Source organism: Carassius carassius, chromosome 39 (assembly GCF_963082965.1).
Source record: "Carassius carassius chromosome 39, fCarCar2.1, whole genome shotgun sequence".
Taxonomy (NCBI): domain Eukaryota; kingdom Metazoa; phylum Chordata; class Actinopteri; order Cypriniformes; family Cyprinidae; genus Carassius; species Carassius carassius.
This window is the reverse complement of record NC_081793.1, coordinates 11,005,029-11,022,488: the sequence shown is the minus strand read 5'-3', so window position 1 is coordinate 11,022,488 and position 17,460 is coordinate 11,005,029. Positions and strand designations below refer to the sequence as shown.

The following is a 17,460-nucleotide window of genomic DNA, read 5'->3' as shown; positions in this document are numbered from 1 at the left end:
CTACAAAAAAGTATCTTGGTACGAAATCCTAATCCCAACAGGAAGTCGATTATTTTGATTTTCCCTGCAAATTTGGTGTTGTTTTTGCCATTTTCAGGGGTTGTACTTTAACGAACTCCTCCTAGAGATTTATTCAGATCAACACCAAACTTGGTCAGTGTAATCTAAAGCCCTTTGCGATGTTAAATTGCGAAGGACTTGAGGTTTCGTTAAAGGGCGTGTCCATGGCGGCCTGACAAATTTCGATGTTTCGCCATGAAAAAGGAAGTTGCTGTAACTCAGACATATAATGTCCAATCTGCCCCAAACTTCACATGTTGGATAAGACTCTTGACCTGAACAGATCTACATGCCAATATTCAGTTATAGTCATAGCGCCACCTATTGGCAACAGGAAGTGAAATATTTTACACTGCGACAAACTACTCCTAGAAATTTTATGACATCAATGTTATTTTTGTGGTCAGTCTAATCTAAAGACCTGTGTGATGTTTAGTTGTGAAGATCTTGAGTTTTCGTTAAAAGGCGTGTCCATGGCGCCGTGACGAAGTTCGATGTGTCGCCATGGGAATAAAAGATGTTATAACTCAGGCATAAAATGTCCGATCTTGCCCAAACTTCACATGTGTGATAAGGGTCCTGGCCTGAACAGATCTGAAGGCCAATATTCCATTGGGTGTGGCAAAATGGCTCGATAGCGCCACCTATACACTTTCAACTGAGTGCATATACACTTTCAACGGAGTGCGCCTCAAGCTATGTTTCACGTACATGTACAAAAATCGGTACACACATGTAACACACCAATATCTACGAAAAAGTCTCTTGGTACGAAATCCGAATCCAAACAGGAAGTCAGTTATTTAGAATGTTCTCTGCAAAATTGTTGTTGTTTTTGGCATTTTCAGGGGTTGTACTTTAACGAATTCCTCCTAGAGATTTATTCAGATCAACATCAAACTTGGTCAGTTAAATCTAAAGGCCTTTGCGAAGTTAAATTGGGAAGATCTTGAGATTTCGTTAAAGGGAGTGTCCATGGCGGCCTGACAAATTTTGATGTTTCGCCATGAAAAAGGAAGTTGCTGTAACTCAGACATACAATGTCCAATCTGCCCCAAACTTCGCATGTTAGATAAGATTTCTTGCCTTAACACATCTACATGCCCATATTCAATTATAGTCATAGTGCCACCTGCTGGCAACAGGAAGTGACATATTTTACGCTGAGACAAACTACTCCTAGAGATTTTTTGACATTAATGTATTTTTGTGGTCAGTCTAATCTAAAGGCCTGTGTAATGTTAAATTGTGGCAATCTTGAGTTTTTGTTAAAGAGCGTGTCCATGGCAAAAATGACAAAATTTGATGTCTCGCCACAGCAAGAGAAGTTGTTGTAACTCAGGCATAAAATGTTTGATCTTCCCCAAACTTCACATGTTCGATAAGAGTGCAGCCCTGAACACATCTGAAGGCCAATATTCCATTATAATGATAGCGCCACCTGCTGGCAACAGAAAGATTGGCACATATATGGAATAAACTTTGATATATTCCACTTATATTTATGAGTTTAAATGCATATTTCTCACCGTTCACCTATTTACTAAAGCCACTCGCTGCCGGTGAGCCCGGATGCGAGGGCCCGTTCATCGCTGCTTGCAGCTTTAATTTAAGTTGTATTCGGGGTTATCAGGAGAAAATGACTCAAAACGCGTATCCACGTTAATCGACTTCAGAGGGTTTTAACACATGAAACTGCACTGTAAAGTGTTACCAAAGTTTAATATACAGGTGCTTCTCAATAAATTGGAATTTCATGGAAAAGTTCATTCATTTCAGTAATTCAACTCAAATTGTGAAACTTGTGTATTAAATTCAATGCACATAGACTGAAGTAGTTTGTCTTTTTTTTATTATTGTGATGATTTTGGCTCACGTTTAACAAAAAAAAAAAAAAAACACAAATTCTCAACAAATTAGAATATTTCATAAGACCAATAAAAAATAAATAAATAAATAAAAACTTTTTAGTGAACTTGTTGGCCTTTTAGAAATTATGTTAATTTACTGTACATGTACTCAATACTTAGTTGGGGCTCCTTTTACTTTAATTACTGTCTCAATTCGGCGTGGCATGGAGGTGATCAGTTTGTGGCACTGCTAAGGTGGTATGGAAGCCCAGGTTTCTTTGACAGTGGCCTTTGTTTGGTATCATTTCTCATTTGCCTCTTGACAATATCCCATAGATTCTCTATGGGGTTCAGGTCTGGTGAGTTTGCTGGCCAGTCAAGCACACCAATGCCATGATCATTTAACCAACTTTTGGTGCTTTTGGCAGTGTGGGCAGGTGCCAAATCCTGCTGGAAAATGAAATCAGCATCTTCAAAAAGCTGGTCAGTAGTAGGAGGTCACGTGACCCATGCGCGCGATGGTCGAAGGACTCTGATGCTCCATCCAAACCTCCTTCCTTTTCCTAAATAAAAATATATAGAATTGACAGCCAGCTTTTTTTTTTACTCTGCATATTGTCAGTATAATGTACGGAAACAAAAAACAGGACTCCTCGCTGTCCACAACTCCCTCCGGGACGAAAAAGATGAAGTTCGCGAGCACTGAGGCTAATCTGACAGACGCCGTTGCAGAGGCGCTTCCAAAACAAGTAGCGCTTGAAACTACGATTCAAAATGCAATTCGGATGGCTATGGAGGACGTGAAATCCTCTTTGATTGAGCTCCCAAACTGACACAGTACGAGACTTGGGTTCGAAGGTAGACAAGATTCAAGGGGAGACACGACAGATAAAGAAGGATTTGAACGTGCACAACAGAGCAGCATAACCTCACCTTGAAAATTGCGGAGTTAGAAGACAGGTCTCGCCGTAATAATTTACGTTTGGTGGGGCTGCCGCAAGGCCAGGAAGGGGATGATCCAACTGGTTTCCTTCAAAAGATGCTCCCTATCTGGATACCCGCGCTGAAGAGTAAGGGATCGATCGAAATAGACCACGCGCACAGAATCTATGGCTCCGATAAATCCCGTACTTTGATCTTTCGCGTGCTACTGTATCAGGATCGACAGGCGATTCTTCAGGGAGCCAGGGAAGTGATGAAAACCGAACCAATTCATGACCAAGAGTCCATACTGTGTTTTTTCTCAGACTACAGTGGGTTTACCTCCCGTAGACGACAGGCCTTCGGAAGCATTCAAGAGGAATTGCACACCCTGGGAATTCAAAACGTCCCACTCTTCGTGTCAGCTTTGGTGGTAATCAACACTCCTTTGATTCAGTCAAAAAAGCAGTGGATTTCTTAGTGGAAGCTCGTAATACTCCTGGATCGGGCGCCAGACGTAAATTGTCCTTTTATGGTCCAGAGCCACCTCCTGAGTCTATGGATGAGTAAAATGAGTCAAACCGGGATAGAAGTGAGTACGCCGATAATGTAAAGTGCTAGCAATGTTAACGACTCATTTCAGAGGAGTCCTGTTAACGTTTTTTTTTTTCTCTCAAACATTTGTATTTTGTTTTATTTATTTTATACATAAAATATATATGGCTGTCACTACTGTTTATACTATATATACTTCGTTTGTTATATACTACATACTTCATGTTTCAATGGAAGAGAGTGTTTGATGTTCTATTGAACGACGGTGGATGTTGTCACAGGCCCTTATAATGATGGGGGAATTTGCGGTCTCTAATGGGGTTTTTTTCTGTTCATGTTACTTCTATTTACCTCTTACAATGTTTTAGTTTCGTCACAGGTTAAACAGATACATTTTGGTTTTGCAAATCATATTAAAATTTGTACCTTTGTTTCATTAGACTATGGATAAATTAAAAATGATATCACTTAATATTAGAGGTCTTAACAGTCCAAATAAACGAGCTAAATTCTTGATCTACTTGCGCAGGAAAGCGATTGATATCGCTCTAATTCAGGAAACTCATCTAAAGAGAGCAGATGTTCAGAGATTACAGAATAAATTTTATAAAGTTGTAGCCTTTTCTACTGATAACACTAAAACTAAAGATACAGTTATTTTGATTGCACGGAACTGTAATCTCAAGATTGACAGAGAAAGTCAGGATCAATCTGGCAGGCTTGCTTATTTTTGTACTAGCATTAAGGGAAGGAAACCAAGCTTTTGTATCAATCTATGCTCCTACAATATTTGAGACAAATTTTTTCCCACATGTAACTAAAAATTTACTTTCATTAATAGACTATTCTATGATTATCGGAAGGGATATGAATGTGGTGATTGACCCTGTATTGGACAGATCTTCTTCCTGTAGTCAAATTCAGCTTAATTCCTTTGCTGCGCTTAATGACTTCGTAAAAATGCTGAATTTGGTTGACGTTTGGAGAACGGGGAACCCCGCGAGTAGAAATTATACCTTTTTTCGGCACAACATCTCTCTTTTTCTAGAATATTTTATCTACTATGCTCCGAGGAAATTTTGAACTCTTTTGACCAGACAATCATACTACCAGCTATTCTTGCAGATCATAATTCTTTAATGGTAGAATTTGAATGTGCTCCATTTGTTGACAGATCTCTGTGGTGGCATTTCAATATCTCTCTTTTACAGAACAATAAGTTCGATGAAGACTTCAAAGCTGGTCTGTCCGAATTTCTTTCGTTTAATGTTGGTTCAGTTGAAGACCCTATTTTTTGTCTAGGAAGCTACGAAAGGTTTTTATCAAAGATTTTTCTATAGCCTTTGCTACTAACGGAAAAAAGGCACATAATCAGAGAATTGACCATTTAGACAAAGAATGTCAAAAACTTAATTTGTACCTAAAATCTTCTTTCTCTAATTCAAATTATAAGACGCTTCAGACCCTTAAAGCGGAATTGAACGATCTTTTGAGAAGGAAAGCGGAATTTGTGATTCACAGAACCAGACAGTCCTATTACTTTTGTGGTGCCAGACCGAGCAAACTTTTAGCCTTAAGACTGAAGCAAAATCAGGCAAAAGCCTACATTGAAAAAAAATAAACACACTTCTATAGGATTGGTTGGGAATAGCAAAGAAATTAATTCCTCATTTTCCGATTTCTTTTCCAAACTCTATACCAGGGATAGGCAACTCCAGTCCTGGAGGGCCACTATCCTGCAGAGTTTAGCTCTAACCCTAATTAAACACACCTGAACATGGCAATCAGTGTTTTCGGGATTACTAGATAGATACAGGCAGATGAGTTTTTATGAGGGCTGAAGCTAAACTCTGCAGGATAGTGGTCCTCTAGGACCGGAGTTGCCTCTCCTGCTCTATACGTCTGAACTTAAAAAAGTTATACTGCCTTTTTGCAGTCTCTTACTCTACCTCGACTTAGTCATGAGTAAGCTGAATCTTTAGGACAGCCAGTTACTTTGGACGAACTTAAAGGGGCGTTACAAGGTGCTAAGAAAGGCAGGGCACCAGGCTTAGATGGGATCCATGAAGAATTATTTCTTAAATATTTTGATCTTCTCGGACCTGTCTTCCTGACAGGTCCACGCGGCAGTAGAGGTGGGCGCCTTTCACCTGCAGATGAATACGGCACTTATATCGCTGATACCCAAAAAAGGGAAATATCATATGGATTGTGCAAACTACAGACCCATTAGTGTCACAGTTTTCTGTCTTTCTGTCACTGTCTTCTGTGAGTGTTGTGTTTGTTTGGTGCCATGTGCTTTTGTCCTGTCTCTTCTCTTACCCCACCTATCTTGTTACCTCATCATTGTTTTTGTTGCTACACCTGTGTTTCTCCCTTGCTCCCGGACTCATTTACCTTCACTCTGCACACCTGTCTCTCAATCACACACACAGCTGTTGCTCATTGTCATGGACTATATATTCACACACACCAATCTGTCTGGCTGTATTAATTGTTAGATATTAATCGTGTTTGCATTTTCTGATTCTGATCTTGCGGGGCTCACTGCTAGCCTCCACGAGGCGGAGGTGTCCCATTCAGGATTCCCACGAGGCGGCGGTGTCCGCTCACGATGCCCCCGAGGCGGCGGTGTCCGCTCACGATGCCCCCGAGGCGGCGGTGTCCGCTCAATATGCCCCCAAGGCAGCAGTGACCGCTCACGATGCCCCCGAGGCAGCGGTGTCCGCTCACAATGCCCCCGAGGTGGCTGTGTCCGCTCACGATGCCCCTGAGGCGGCGGCGGCGTCCACTCTCAGTTTCCCCAAGGCGGCGGCGGTGACGGTGTCCACTCACAGTTCCCCCGAGGCGGCGGCGGCGTCCGCTCACAGTTCCCCAGAGGTGGCGGAGGCGTCCGCTCACAGATCCCCCGAGGCGGCAGCGGCGTCTGCTCACAGTTCCCCCGAAACGGTGGCGGCGTCCACTCTCAGTTTCCCTGAGGCGGCGGCAGTGTCCGCTCACAGTTCCCTCAAGGCGGCAGCGGTGTCCGCTCACAGTTGCCCTGAGGCGGCGGCGTCCGCTCACAGTTGCCCCGCATTTTCTGATTCTGATCTTGTTCTGGATATCTGTTCGGTTTTGTTTTTGTCTTGTTTGATTTTTGTTTCATTTATATTAAAGTAATTTCTTCCCTGCATTTGGACCCAGACCCTGTTCTTTATTTGCCGGCCCGTGACAATTAGTTTGATAAACACTGATATAAAAATGTATGCCAGAATTCTCTCCTTGCGACCATCCTGACCAGTCTGGCTTCATGCCTAATAAATCAGCGGCGGACAACATTCGGAGACTATTGGATGTCATTCATGAATCCCAGGGTTGTCCCACTCCAGCTGCGGTTCTTTCGTTGGATGCAGACAAGGCATTTGACAGGCTGGAGTGGGACTACCTCTGGTCTGTTTTGGAGGTGTTTGGTCTGGTCAAAGGCTTCATAAATATGATAAGAGTCTTATATAGAAACCCCACGGCCTCTGTTATGACTAATGGAGTACATATAGTATAAAACTCGATGTACTTGCAACATCGTTAGAAGAATGGCATCTACTCTAATATTAGTCTGTTTCTCTCTTATTCCGAGGTCACCGTAGCCACCAGATCCAGTCTGTATCCAGATCAGAGGGTCACTGCAGTCACCCGGATCCAGTACATATCCAGACCAGAAGGTGGATCAGCACCTAGAAAGGACCTCTACACCCCTGAAAGACAGCGGAGACCAGGACAACTAGAGCCTCAGATACAGATCCCCTGTAAAGACCTTGTCGCAGATGACCACCAGGAAAAGACCACAGGAAAACAGATGATTCTTCTGCACAATCTGACTTTGCTGCAGCCTGGAATTGAACTACTGGTGGCAGCGGTATCTGCTCAGGATTCTCACGAGGCGCCGGTGGCCGCTCACCATTCCCACGAGGCGCCGGTGTCTGCTCACAGTTCCCCTGAGGCGGCGGCGTCCGCTCACAGTTCCCCCGCATTTTCTGATTCTGATCTTGTCCTGGATATCTGTTCGGTTTTGTTTTTGTCTTGTTTGATTTTTGTTTCATTTATATTAAAGTAATTTCTTCCCTGCATTTGGACCCAGAACCTGTTCTTTCTTTGCCGGCCCGTGACAATTAGTTTGATAAACACTGATATAAAAATGTATGCAAGAATTCTCTCCTTGCGACAATCCTGACCAATCTGGCTTCATGCCTAATAAATCAGCGGCGGACAACATTCGGAGACTATTGGATGTCATTCATGAATCCCAGGGTTGTCCCACTCCAGCTGCGGTTCTTTCGTTGGATGCAGACAAGGCGTTTGACAGGCTGGAGTGGGACTACCTCTGGTCTGTTTTGGAGGTGTTTGGTCTGTGCAAAGGCTTCATAAATATGATAAGAGTCTTATATAGAAACCCCACGGCCTCTGTTATGACTAATGGAGTACATATAGTATAAAACTCGATGTACTTGCAACATCATTAGAAGAATGGCATCTACTCTAATATTAGTCTGTTTCTCTCTTATTCCGAGGTCACCGTAGCCACCAGATCCAGTCTGTATCCAGATCCGAGGGTCACTGCAGTCACCCGGATCCAGTACATATCCAGACCAGAAGGTGGATCAGCACCTAGAAAGGACCTCTACACCCCTGAAAGACAGCGGCGACCAGGACAACTAGAGCCTCAGATACAGATCCCCTGTAAAGACCTTGTCTCAGATGACCACCAGGAAAAGACCACAGGAAAACAGATGATTCTTCTGCACAATCTGACTTTGCTGCAGCCTGGAATTGAACTACTGGTGGCACCGGTATCTGCTCAGGATTCTCACGAGGCGCCGGTGGCCGCTCACCATTCCCACGAGGCGCTGGTGGCCGCTCCGAAAGTTCTAGAGGCGGCGGCGGCATCCACTCACTACCCTCTTGGGTGGCAGGGTCCGCTCTCAGTTTCCCCGAGGCGGGGAAACTCATAGCTCAACACTAGCTCCCACCACATACCTTGGACATATTCAAGTGGTTGTTTCAACTTCGAGACATTATAATGATAGAAAAGACCACAGCTCCGGTGAACTTGGCTCATATCTCAACACTAAAAATATGGACAACAGCTGCTGACAAAGTCTCCAAGTATATTGCACAAAGCAACATTCAGGACTCAGTTTGAACACTTTAACACTTTATCCCATTTCTTTATTTTTAATTCTTTTTTATATATAAATGTTTTTATCATTCCTGTGACTGTTTTTCTGTAGACTTATCTGTTCATTTTGTACCCCATTAAAAATAGACCGCGGGTTGGGGTGGGAGGGATTGGTAGATGTGTTGTTGTTTGTTGCGTTTCTTTTTGGCATGATTGTCAAAAATTTTAAATCTAAAAAAAAAAAAAAATTTTTTTTAAAAAGCTGGTCAGTAGAAGGAAGCATGAAGTGCTTCAAAATGTATTGGTAAATGGTTGCAGTGAGGAAATTTTCATCACAGTTTGTGGAAAAAAAATCATCACAATTTGTGGAAACTTAACACTGGACTTCAAGCAACTTGGGCTATGAGCTTCTCAGCCCTTCCTCCAGACTCTAGGACCTTGGTTTCCAAATTAAATTAAAAATTTACTCTCATCTGAAAAGAGGACTTTGGACCACTGGGCAACAGTCCAGTTCATCTTCTCCTTAGCCCAGGTAAGACGCCTCAGCAGTGGCTTAACAAGAGGTATATGACAACTTAAGCCAAATTCCTTGACACGACTGTGTGTGATGGCTCTTGATGCCTTGACCCCAGCCTCAGGTCATTCCTTATGAAGTTCACTCAAATTCTTCAATCGATTTTGCTTGACAATCCTCATAAAGCTGTGGTTCTATCAGTTGGTTGTTCATCTTTTTCTTCCACACTTTTTCCTTCCACTCAACCTTCTGTTAACATGCTTGAATACAGCACTCTTGAACAGTCAGGTTCTTTGGCAATGAATGTTTGTGGCTTACCCTCCTTATGAAGGGTGTCAATGATTGTCTTCTGCACAACTGTCAGATCAGCAGTCCTCCCCATGATTGTGTAGCCTAGTGAACCAAATTGAGAGACTATTTTGAAGGCTCAGGAAACCTTTGCAGGTGTTTTGAGTTGATTAGCTGATTGGCATATCACCATATTCTGATTTGAGATGTGAATTGGTGGGTTTTTGTTAAATGTGAGCCAAAATCATCACAATTAAAAGAACCAAAGACTTAAACTACTTCAGTCTGGGTGTATTGAATTTATTTAATACACAAGTTTCACAATTTGAGGTGAATTACTAAATGAACTTTTCAATGACATTCTACTTTATTTAGAAGCACCTGTATTGTTATGTGTGTTTGTGTGTGTGTGTGTTGAACTTATAGAGCAGTGTGTGTGTGTGTGTGTGTGTGTGTGTGTGTGTGTGTCTGTGTGTGTCTTGATCTTATAGAGCAGGGTAGGCAAGTTCGGTCCTAGAGGGCCGCAGTCCTGCAGAGTTCAGCTTCAACCCTGAAAAAAAACCTTAACCTTGTCTGTAGCTTGTTCAGGTGTGTTTGATTAGGGCTGAAGCTGAACTCTGCAGGACTGCGGCTCTCTAGGACTGAATTTGCCTACCACTATTATAAAGTAACCCTTTCATTGCTGTAACCCTTAAACTCAGACTGACAGATGGTAACTGTAAATGCATGTGCATGCATGCACCGTTTTCCTGATGCCACAGGGCTCTGTCAACGCTGCTAAACAGCTTTAATTTCTTTTGTTTGCTGTTATGATTTTTATTTAATTTTTTGGATGGGTTTATGTAAATACATTTTTCCTGATCTTTCAAATTTTGCGTTTGATATTTTTGTTTAAACCCAGGTTTTTTTTCGGTGGGTCCCACCCTGTATTTATCTTGTAGCCTTTCTGTCTAGGGTGTTCTTAGGGAGACATAAAAAGACAAGACTTTGTATAAACTTGTTAAATCATCTAAACCAACAACATGTATGTTAGGCCCTATACCATCTAAGTTCCTAAAAGAGGTGCTTCCAGAAGTCATAGATCCTCTTCTGACTATTATTAATTCCTCATTGTCATTAGGATATGTCCCCAAAACCTTCAAACTGGCTGTTATTAAGCCTCTCATCAAAAAACCACAACTTGACCCCAAAGAACTAGTTAAATATAGAGCAATCTCGAATCTCCCTTTTCTGTCCAAGATACTAGAAAAGGTGGTATCCACACAATTATATTCCTTCTTAGAGAAAAATGGTATATGTGAGGATTTCCAGTCAGGATTTAGACCGTATCATAGTACTGAGACTACTCTCCTTAGAGTTACAAATGATCTGCTCTTATCATCTGATCGTGGGTGTATCTCTCTATTAGTTTTATTGGATCTTAGTGCTGCGTTTGACACAATTGACCACAACATTCTTTTGCATAGACTTGAACACTTTGTTGGCATCAGTGGAAGTGCATTAGCATGGTTTAAGTCGTACTTATATGACCGCCATCAGTTCGTAGCAGTGAATGAAGATGTATCCTATCAATCACAAGTGCAGTATGGAGTACCTCAAGGCTCAGTACTAGGGCCGCTACTCTTCACGCTTTATATGTTACCCTTGGGAGATATCATCAGGAAACATGGTGTTAGCTTTCACTGTTATGCTGATGATACTCAGCTCTATATTTCTTCGCGGCCCGGTGAAACACACCAATTTGAAAAACTAATGGATTGCATAGTCGATATAAAAAACTGGATGACGAGTAATTTCTTACTGCTAAATTCTGAAAAAACAGAGGTGTTAATTATAGGACCTATAAACTCTGCTTGTAATAACTTAGAACACTGTCTAAGACTTGATGGTTGCTCTGTCAATTCTTCGTCATCAGTTAGGAACCTAGGTGTGCTACTTGATCGCAATCTTTCCTTAGAAAGCCACGTTTCTAGCATTTGTAAACCTGCATTTTTCCATCTCAAAAATATATCTAAATTACGGCCTATGCTCTCAATGTCAAATGCAGAAATGTTAATCCATGCATTTATGACCTCAAGGTTAGATTATTGTAATGCTTTATTGGGTGGTTGTTCTGCACGCTTAGTAAACAAACTACAGCTAGTCCAAAATGCAGCAGCAAGAGTTCTTACTAGAACCAGGAAGTATGACCATATTAGCCCGGTCCTGTCAACACTGCACTGGCTCCCTATCAAGCATCGCATAGATTTTAAAATATTGCTTATTACTTATAAAGCCCTGAATGGTTTAGCACCTCAGTATTTGAATGAGCTCCTTTTACATTATAATCCTCTACGTCCGCTACGTTCTCAAAACTCAGGCAATTTGATAATACCTAGAATATCAAAATCAACTGCAGGCGGCAGATCCTTTTCCTATTTGGCGCCCAAACTCTGGAATAACCTACCTAACATTGTTCGGGAGGCAGACACACTCTTGCAGTTTAAATCTAGATTAAAGACTCATCTCTTTAACCTGGCATACACATAACATACTAATATGCTTTTATTATCCAAATCCGTTAAAGGATTTTTAGGCTGCATTAATTAGGTAAACCGGAACCGGAAACATTTCCCATAACACCCTATGTACTTGCTACATCATTAGAAGAATGGCATCTACGCTAATATTTGTCTGTTTCTCTCTTGTTCCGAGGTCACCGTGGCCACCAGATCCAGTCTGTGTCCAGATCAGAGGGTCACTGCAGTCACCCGGATCCAGTACGTATCCAGACCAGATGGTGGATCAGCACCTAGAAAGGACCTCTACATCCCTGAAAGACAGTGGAGACCAGGACAACTAGAGACCCAGATATAGATCCCCTGTAAAGACCTTGTCTCAGAGGAGCACCAGGACAAGACCACAGTAAAACAGATGATTCTTCTGCACAATCTGACTTTGCTGCAGTCTGGAATTGAACTACTGGTTTCGTCTGGTCAGAGGAAAACTGGCCCCCCAACTGAGCCTGGTTTCTCCCAAGGTTTTTTTCTCCATTCTGTCACTGATGGAGTTTCAGTTCCTTGCCGCTGTCGCCTCTGGCTTGCTTAGTTGGGGATACTTCTTCTACAGCGATATCGTTGACTTGATTGCAAATAAATGCACAGACACTATTTAACTGAACAGAGATGACATCACTGAATCCAATGATGAACTGCCTTTAACTATCATTTTTGCATTATTGACACTGTTTTCCTAATGAATGTTGTTCAGTTGCTTTGACGCAATGTATTTTGTTTAAAGCGCTATATAAATAAAGGTGACAAGACCCTTCGATATGCTTCAAACATTTCCCAATCAAACAATGAGAACAGGCACTTTTTTATATTGAGGTTTGTAGAACAACGTTAGCTGCATTTTTAATACTTAATAAATATTTAATTTTAGTAAAATGTTAATTCAACCCCGGCACTTTATTTGGGCAGGTGTGTTGACGTAGAGTTTTCTAAATTAAAATTTTCTAGGTATCCAAAATGAGGAGATGTGAATCAGGAGCACTGAACTCTTTCATGCAATGTATGTTTCATAAATAATCGAAGCCGGAGGACACTCTTGCACAGAAAGTCCAAAACAGACTCATAAAACTAATAACTCATGATGTGTAGGAAATCCCCAATCATTAGGTTAAAGGTCATCAGGTGGATCATTTTATTTACGGATAAATTATTATTCATTCATTTTGATTAAGGCCTTCACCAGCATGCCATGCCCCCCTGCATGTGCAGAAAAAAAATTTATCTGTTTATTTTTCCACTCAAATTTATTCTGTTTATACTTTTAAAAAAAAGAAAACTGCCAGTGGGATATGAAAAATCGAATTAATTCAAGATTGGACTGGATTTCTGTGAATTTTAAGTCACTAGTATAATAATAAATATTAGAAAAATAGAAAAATAACAGAAATAAAGATGTTGGAGTGGTGGAGGGATACAGTGAGGGATACAGCTATTTAAATATCCTTACATAGGGAGTTACAGGATAAGATGAAAAAGCCTCTCTATAAAATCTGTGATCATGCCAAACTCTTTCCACTGGATTTCAGACTCATTAAAGTGCTTAAATTTACTCATCATGAAGGAGTAACAGCCAAGAAGCACAAAGCCATTAACTGACTCACCATTGCCATGGTGGTGAAAGAGAATTTTAGTGTTATCTGTGGAGGAAAGAGATTATTGTTGTACAGAGCAATGAAAGCACAAGACCAGGTAGGACATAACAAAAGTATTTTAACTTAAGGTCCGCATGCACAGTGCACACAAGACAAGACATACATTACCAGTATAGCTGACAGCAAAGACCTTAAAAATCATGCAGACTGATACTTAGTAATCACAAAAATGCTGCCGTTATGAGTGTAATGGGTTTAAAAGGGTCTGTTGTTAAGTATCATATGGTTTTTATTGGACATACTTACCTTCGGTCACAGGATTAGCGGGTTGAGCTGCAGGGGAAGGAGTCTTCACTGATGATGATGAATTAAAAGGGATGACTGAACTCTCTGGTCCTCTGTGTGCATAATCGTCACATGTGCCTTTTGCCTTAGACAAGCACATACTGACTCAAATTATGCTTTTAATACAAGGACATGTGAGTAAAAAGCCAGCATTCAATTTGGCACTAACATTGCCTACATAGCCACTATAATTGACACAGGTAGTAAATGGTGATTCATTATCATTAAAGTAGTATAATGGCCATTTCTATAAACCTTTATTCTGAGAATACAATTGACATACAGTAAATATGATTATCATTCTTCTGACTGCTTAATTATGTTTTGATTATTTTATTTAATAAGAGTTAGGGTTAGACTTAAACTGTAAGCTGACTGCAGCTGACAAATCTAGTCCATTGGCAAGGCAAAGCTGACTGCTACTCATGAAACTGCCCTTTGGAGCATTTGTCTGATAACTTGTCAAAGTCTATGGTTAAAGTGCCACTGAGTTGTCAAAGACTGCAAATGCATTTATCAGATGTGACAGCAGCAGTACCCACAGCAGTAAAAAGCTCATTCTGGTTGAGTAACATCTGTTTGCATATTTGGTCACTTGTTGTCCATACCTCCTCAGAGCAACTGTAGTCCAGCCATTCTTGCCTGTATCGGTCTATTCCAGTTGAACACCTGAAAGATTATCGATGCATACATTCAGCTGTCAAGGGAGAACAAATGCCTTACCTGAATTCTGCAGAAACACACAGCAGATACTCAGATCTAATTCTGCTACCTTTGTAAAGTATTGCACCACCCACAGCCTGATGTCAGGTTGGACTGGATACATTGTTCGCAGGAATTGTGCTGTAGGCAGGCTAGCATGAAACAGGATATAACGTCTAATGTCAGGGTGCAAATCTGTAAATAGTCAAATTCATGAATATTTGTTTTCAATGTGAGCAATTGTGACTGTTTTAAAAAAGAGAAGGGCAAGCTGTGATCGATTTACTCACTTGGTAAGGGGGTGAACTCAAATGCTGAGCTATTGACAATTTTTGTTGTGTCAATCTCCACCCGATGGTACTCATAAATAGTCTGTCGTTTAGAATCTGTTAATGACACATCAATAAAGTATTAATGAAAAGGATAAAAGTGTAAACATGCCATATATTAAATTCATTAAGTCTCAATTAACCTGGAGACTGTGGAGAAAACAAAAGAGCCATGAAGGCATCAGACAGTCCCACTTTCACTGGATGCTCAGTGGAGTTAATTTTCTCCACAGGCAAAGGAACCTGTTGTGAAAAGTAAAAATAAGGAAAGTGGACACTATCCGTATCATATTTACTCTTCTTTTGTAAATTTGATTTGGAAAATCATTTGATTTGGTGATGGGCTGTGAGCAGTTTATTTCACACTGTGTTGATGAAAAAAACTCACATCTTCGTAATACTCTTAGCATTTCAACAGCTGACTATATGTATGCTTTATTGATCTTGGTTAAACTGAGCCGAATAAACAGCACAAACTGACTTACGTCTTTGTAGCTGAAAACAATGGTCCCGTTATGACAGAGAACAGTCTGGAAGGTGAAAGCTCCTTCAGTCTCTCGATCTTTGAGCCTCACGTTGTCCCATTGCACCACAAATATGTCACCTGGAGCACCAAAGTGAGGTTAATTCTCCATTTAACTGACTGAAATGTTCTAATAAACTAAAATACATACTTGGTCTATACAACATCTTTAACCCTCTACTGCATAGCGTTGCTCTCAGGCAACGGAAAGTGTTTTTAAGTTTAATTTCCAGTACATGTTTCTTTAAACAATTGCAACCAATCAAAATGGTCAAATGATTGCTATAGAATGGTCCAATAAGGTGTGGGAGTCACTATCAAGCATCATTTGAAGGCGGGACTTCCTTTTCTGACATGTGGTCACAGGAGCACATTCTTCTTATTCTTATTCTTCTTGTTGCCTCAGGGCAACGTTATGCGATAAGGGGTACTTTTTATGGAGGTCTTTGCTGACAATGTGTTTGGATGTTATCACACATCATTACATGTTATTTGTGCACAATATGTGTCTTTCTTGAAGGCCAAAATCAGTGTTTTTGCTTTTTCTGCACTGATGTTTACAGGAAAATGGACGCAGGTATTGGTAAATGCAATGACCTGACAAATGCTGAGGTCATGCCGTTGTATGCATTTAAATCCTACATTGCACAGGGACTCTGCAAATCTGGGAAAAGTCTGGAGAAGAAAAGAGGCCGGCCCAGTGGTGGCATTTCAAATGAGTATGAGGCAAAGAAGATGAGACAGGGATTCACTGCTCCAATCCCAGTCCCAGATGTGCGGATGGATGCTACAGGCCACTGGTTCATCATGGATGAGAAGAAGGGGAGGTGCAGAGTTCCAGGCTGCAAAGGCACTTCAAAAGCTAAATGCAGGAAGTGTAACACCCACCTCTGCTTTACAAGCACTTCCAACTGCTTCTTGAAGTTTCACACAGAGTGAGAAAGTGAACTGTTCAAACAGGTTCTACAGTGTTTGAAAAAAGAAAACTACCTCTGTTTGATGGATTGACAAATAAGTTTTAGTCAGATTAAATACTTTTTACTTGCTAAGACATATTTGAAGTGTTTTTAAAAGGAAAATTACCACTGTTTGATGTGTGTAAATGGACCAAATGCTACAATTAAATATTTGAAACCCATTATTAATTGAAAAGAGTGCCAGTTCCCTCTTGATTTTCCTAATAAACGTTGAGACAATATTACATTTTTCTCTGTGATTAACTACCTATACTGCATAGCGTTGCCCTGAGGCAACAAAATAAAATCTGGGGGTGGGTTTTAAAAATTTTTTTTTTGTGTGTGTTAATCTGTTATCTTAAATCTTCAAGAAAATAAGATTAATTTTTTTTTTTTTATGCAAAAACATAATTCATGCATTAGAGGGTTAATGTTACTCTTGATACACTAATCAAAGAATAAAGGGACACCACACTGTTTACACCTTTTTCATTGGTCAAGCCAAACTCAAAGGTGCGACTTAAAAGGCCTCAACATTCATTGACCTCCTGCTTACTCTTTCCTCTTGGTCCATTATTCTGGTTGCAGGTCGTGGAGAGGACTGGAGACATTCAGTCCAACTGTGGCACTACAGGACCCAGACAGGACTTTTTTTTTGCAACTTACCACCTGGGAGAGAACTCTCCACAGAGTCAGGCTAACTAACCAGGCCTCAGCCTGGAAGAAACTGCAGAGAACCTTCAACATCTCGAACAAACAAACCATTAAGACTTTCATCCGAGACTGCATTCTGATGCTGGTTTAATGCCAAATATAATACATTTAACTAAATTAAACAGAGTTCACTGAGGTAGAACAAATTAGGAAACTCCAAGGCACTCTCTTTAAGAAAAATTAAAAAGCCTTTATTATATGGCTTGGTCATCATAAACCTTTAAAAACTCAGACGCGTTTCGGCATACAAGCCTTCGTTAGGGAGTCAACTGAGGTGGTTAACTTACTCCTTTTCCATAGCTTCATTCCTTGGTTTGTATAACCGTTTCATTCATTCAATTTTACTTTCCATTTTCTCTATGTATATACATGTGAGTGAGTATATGTTTTTTAAGACTAGTAATGTG

General features: G+C 40.8%; 1 protein-coding gene across 1 annotated transcript in view; it reads right to left on the bottom strand.

The window, feature by feature from the left end:
- Positions 1-17,460, bottom strand: part of plxdc1 (plexin domain containing 1) — a 304,601-nt gene that overhangs the window by 49,556 nt on the left and 237,585 nt on the right. Inside the window, exons 6-12 of the mRNA XM_059530667.1 lie at positions 15,346-15,464; positions 15,004-15,103; positions 14,822-14,917; positions 14,602-14,683; positions 14,438-14,498; positions 13,791-13,914; positions 13,494-13,529 (exon numbers count right to left, since the gene is read on the bottom strand). Coding sequence (XP_059386650.1) covers positions 13,494-13,529; positions 13,791-13,914; positions 14,438-14,498; positions 14,602-14,683; positions 14,822-14,917; positions 15,004-15,103; positions 15,346-15,464 — 618 coding nt within the window. The remainder of the gene's footprint in view (positions 1-13,493; positions 13,530-13,790; positions 13,915-14,437; positions 14,499-14,601; positions 14,684-14,821; positions 14,918-15,003; positions 15,104-15,345; positions 15,465-17,460) is intronic.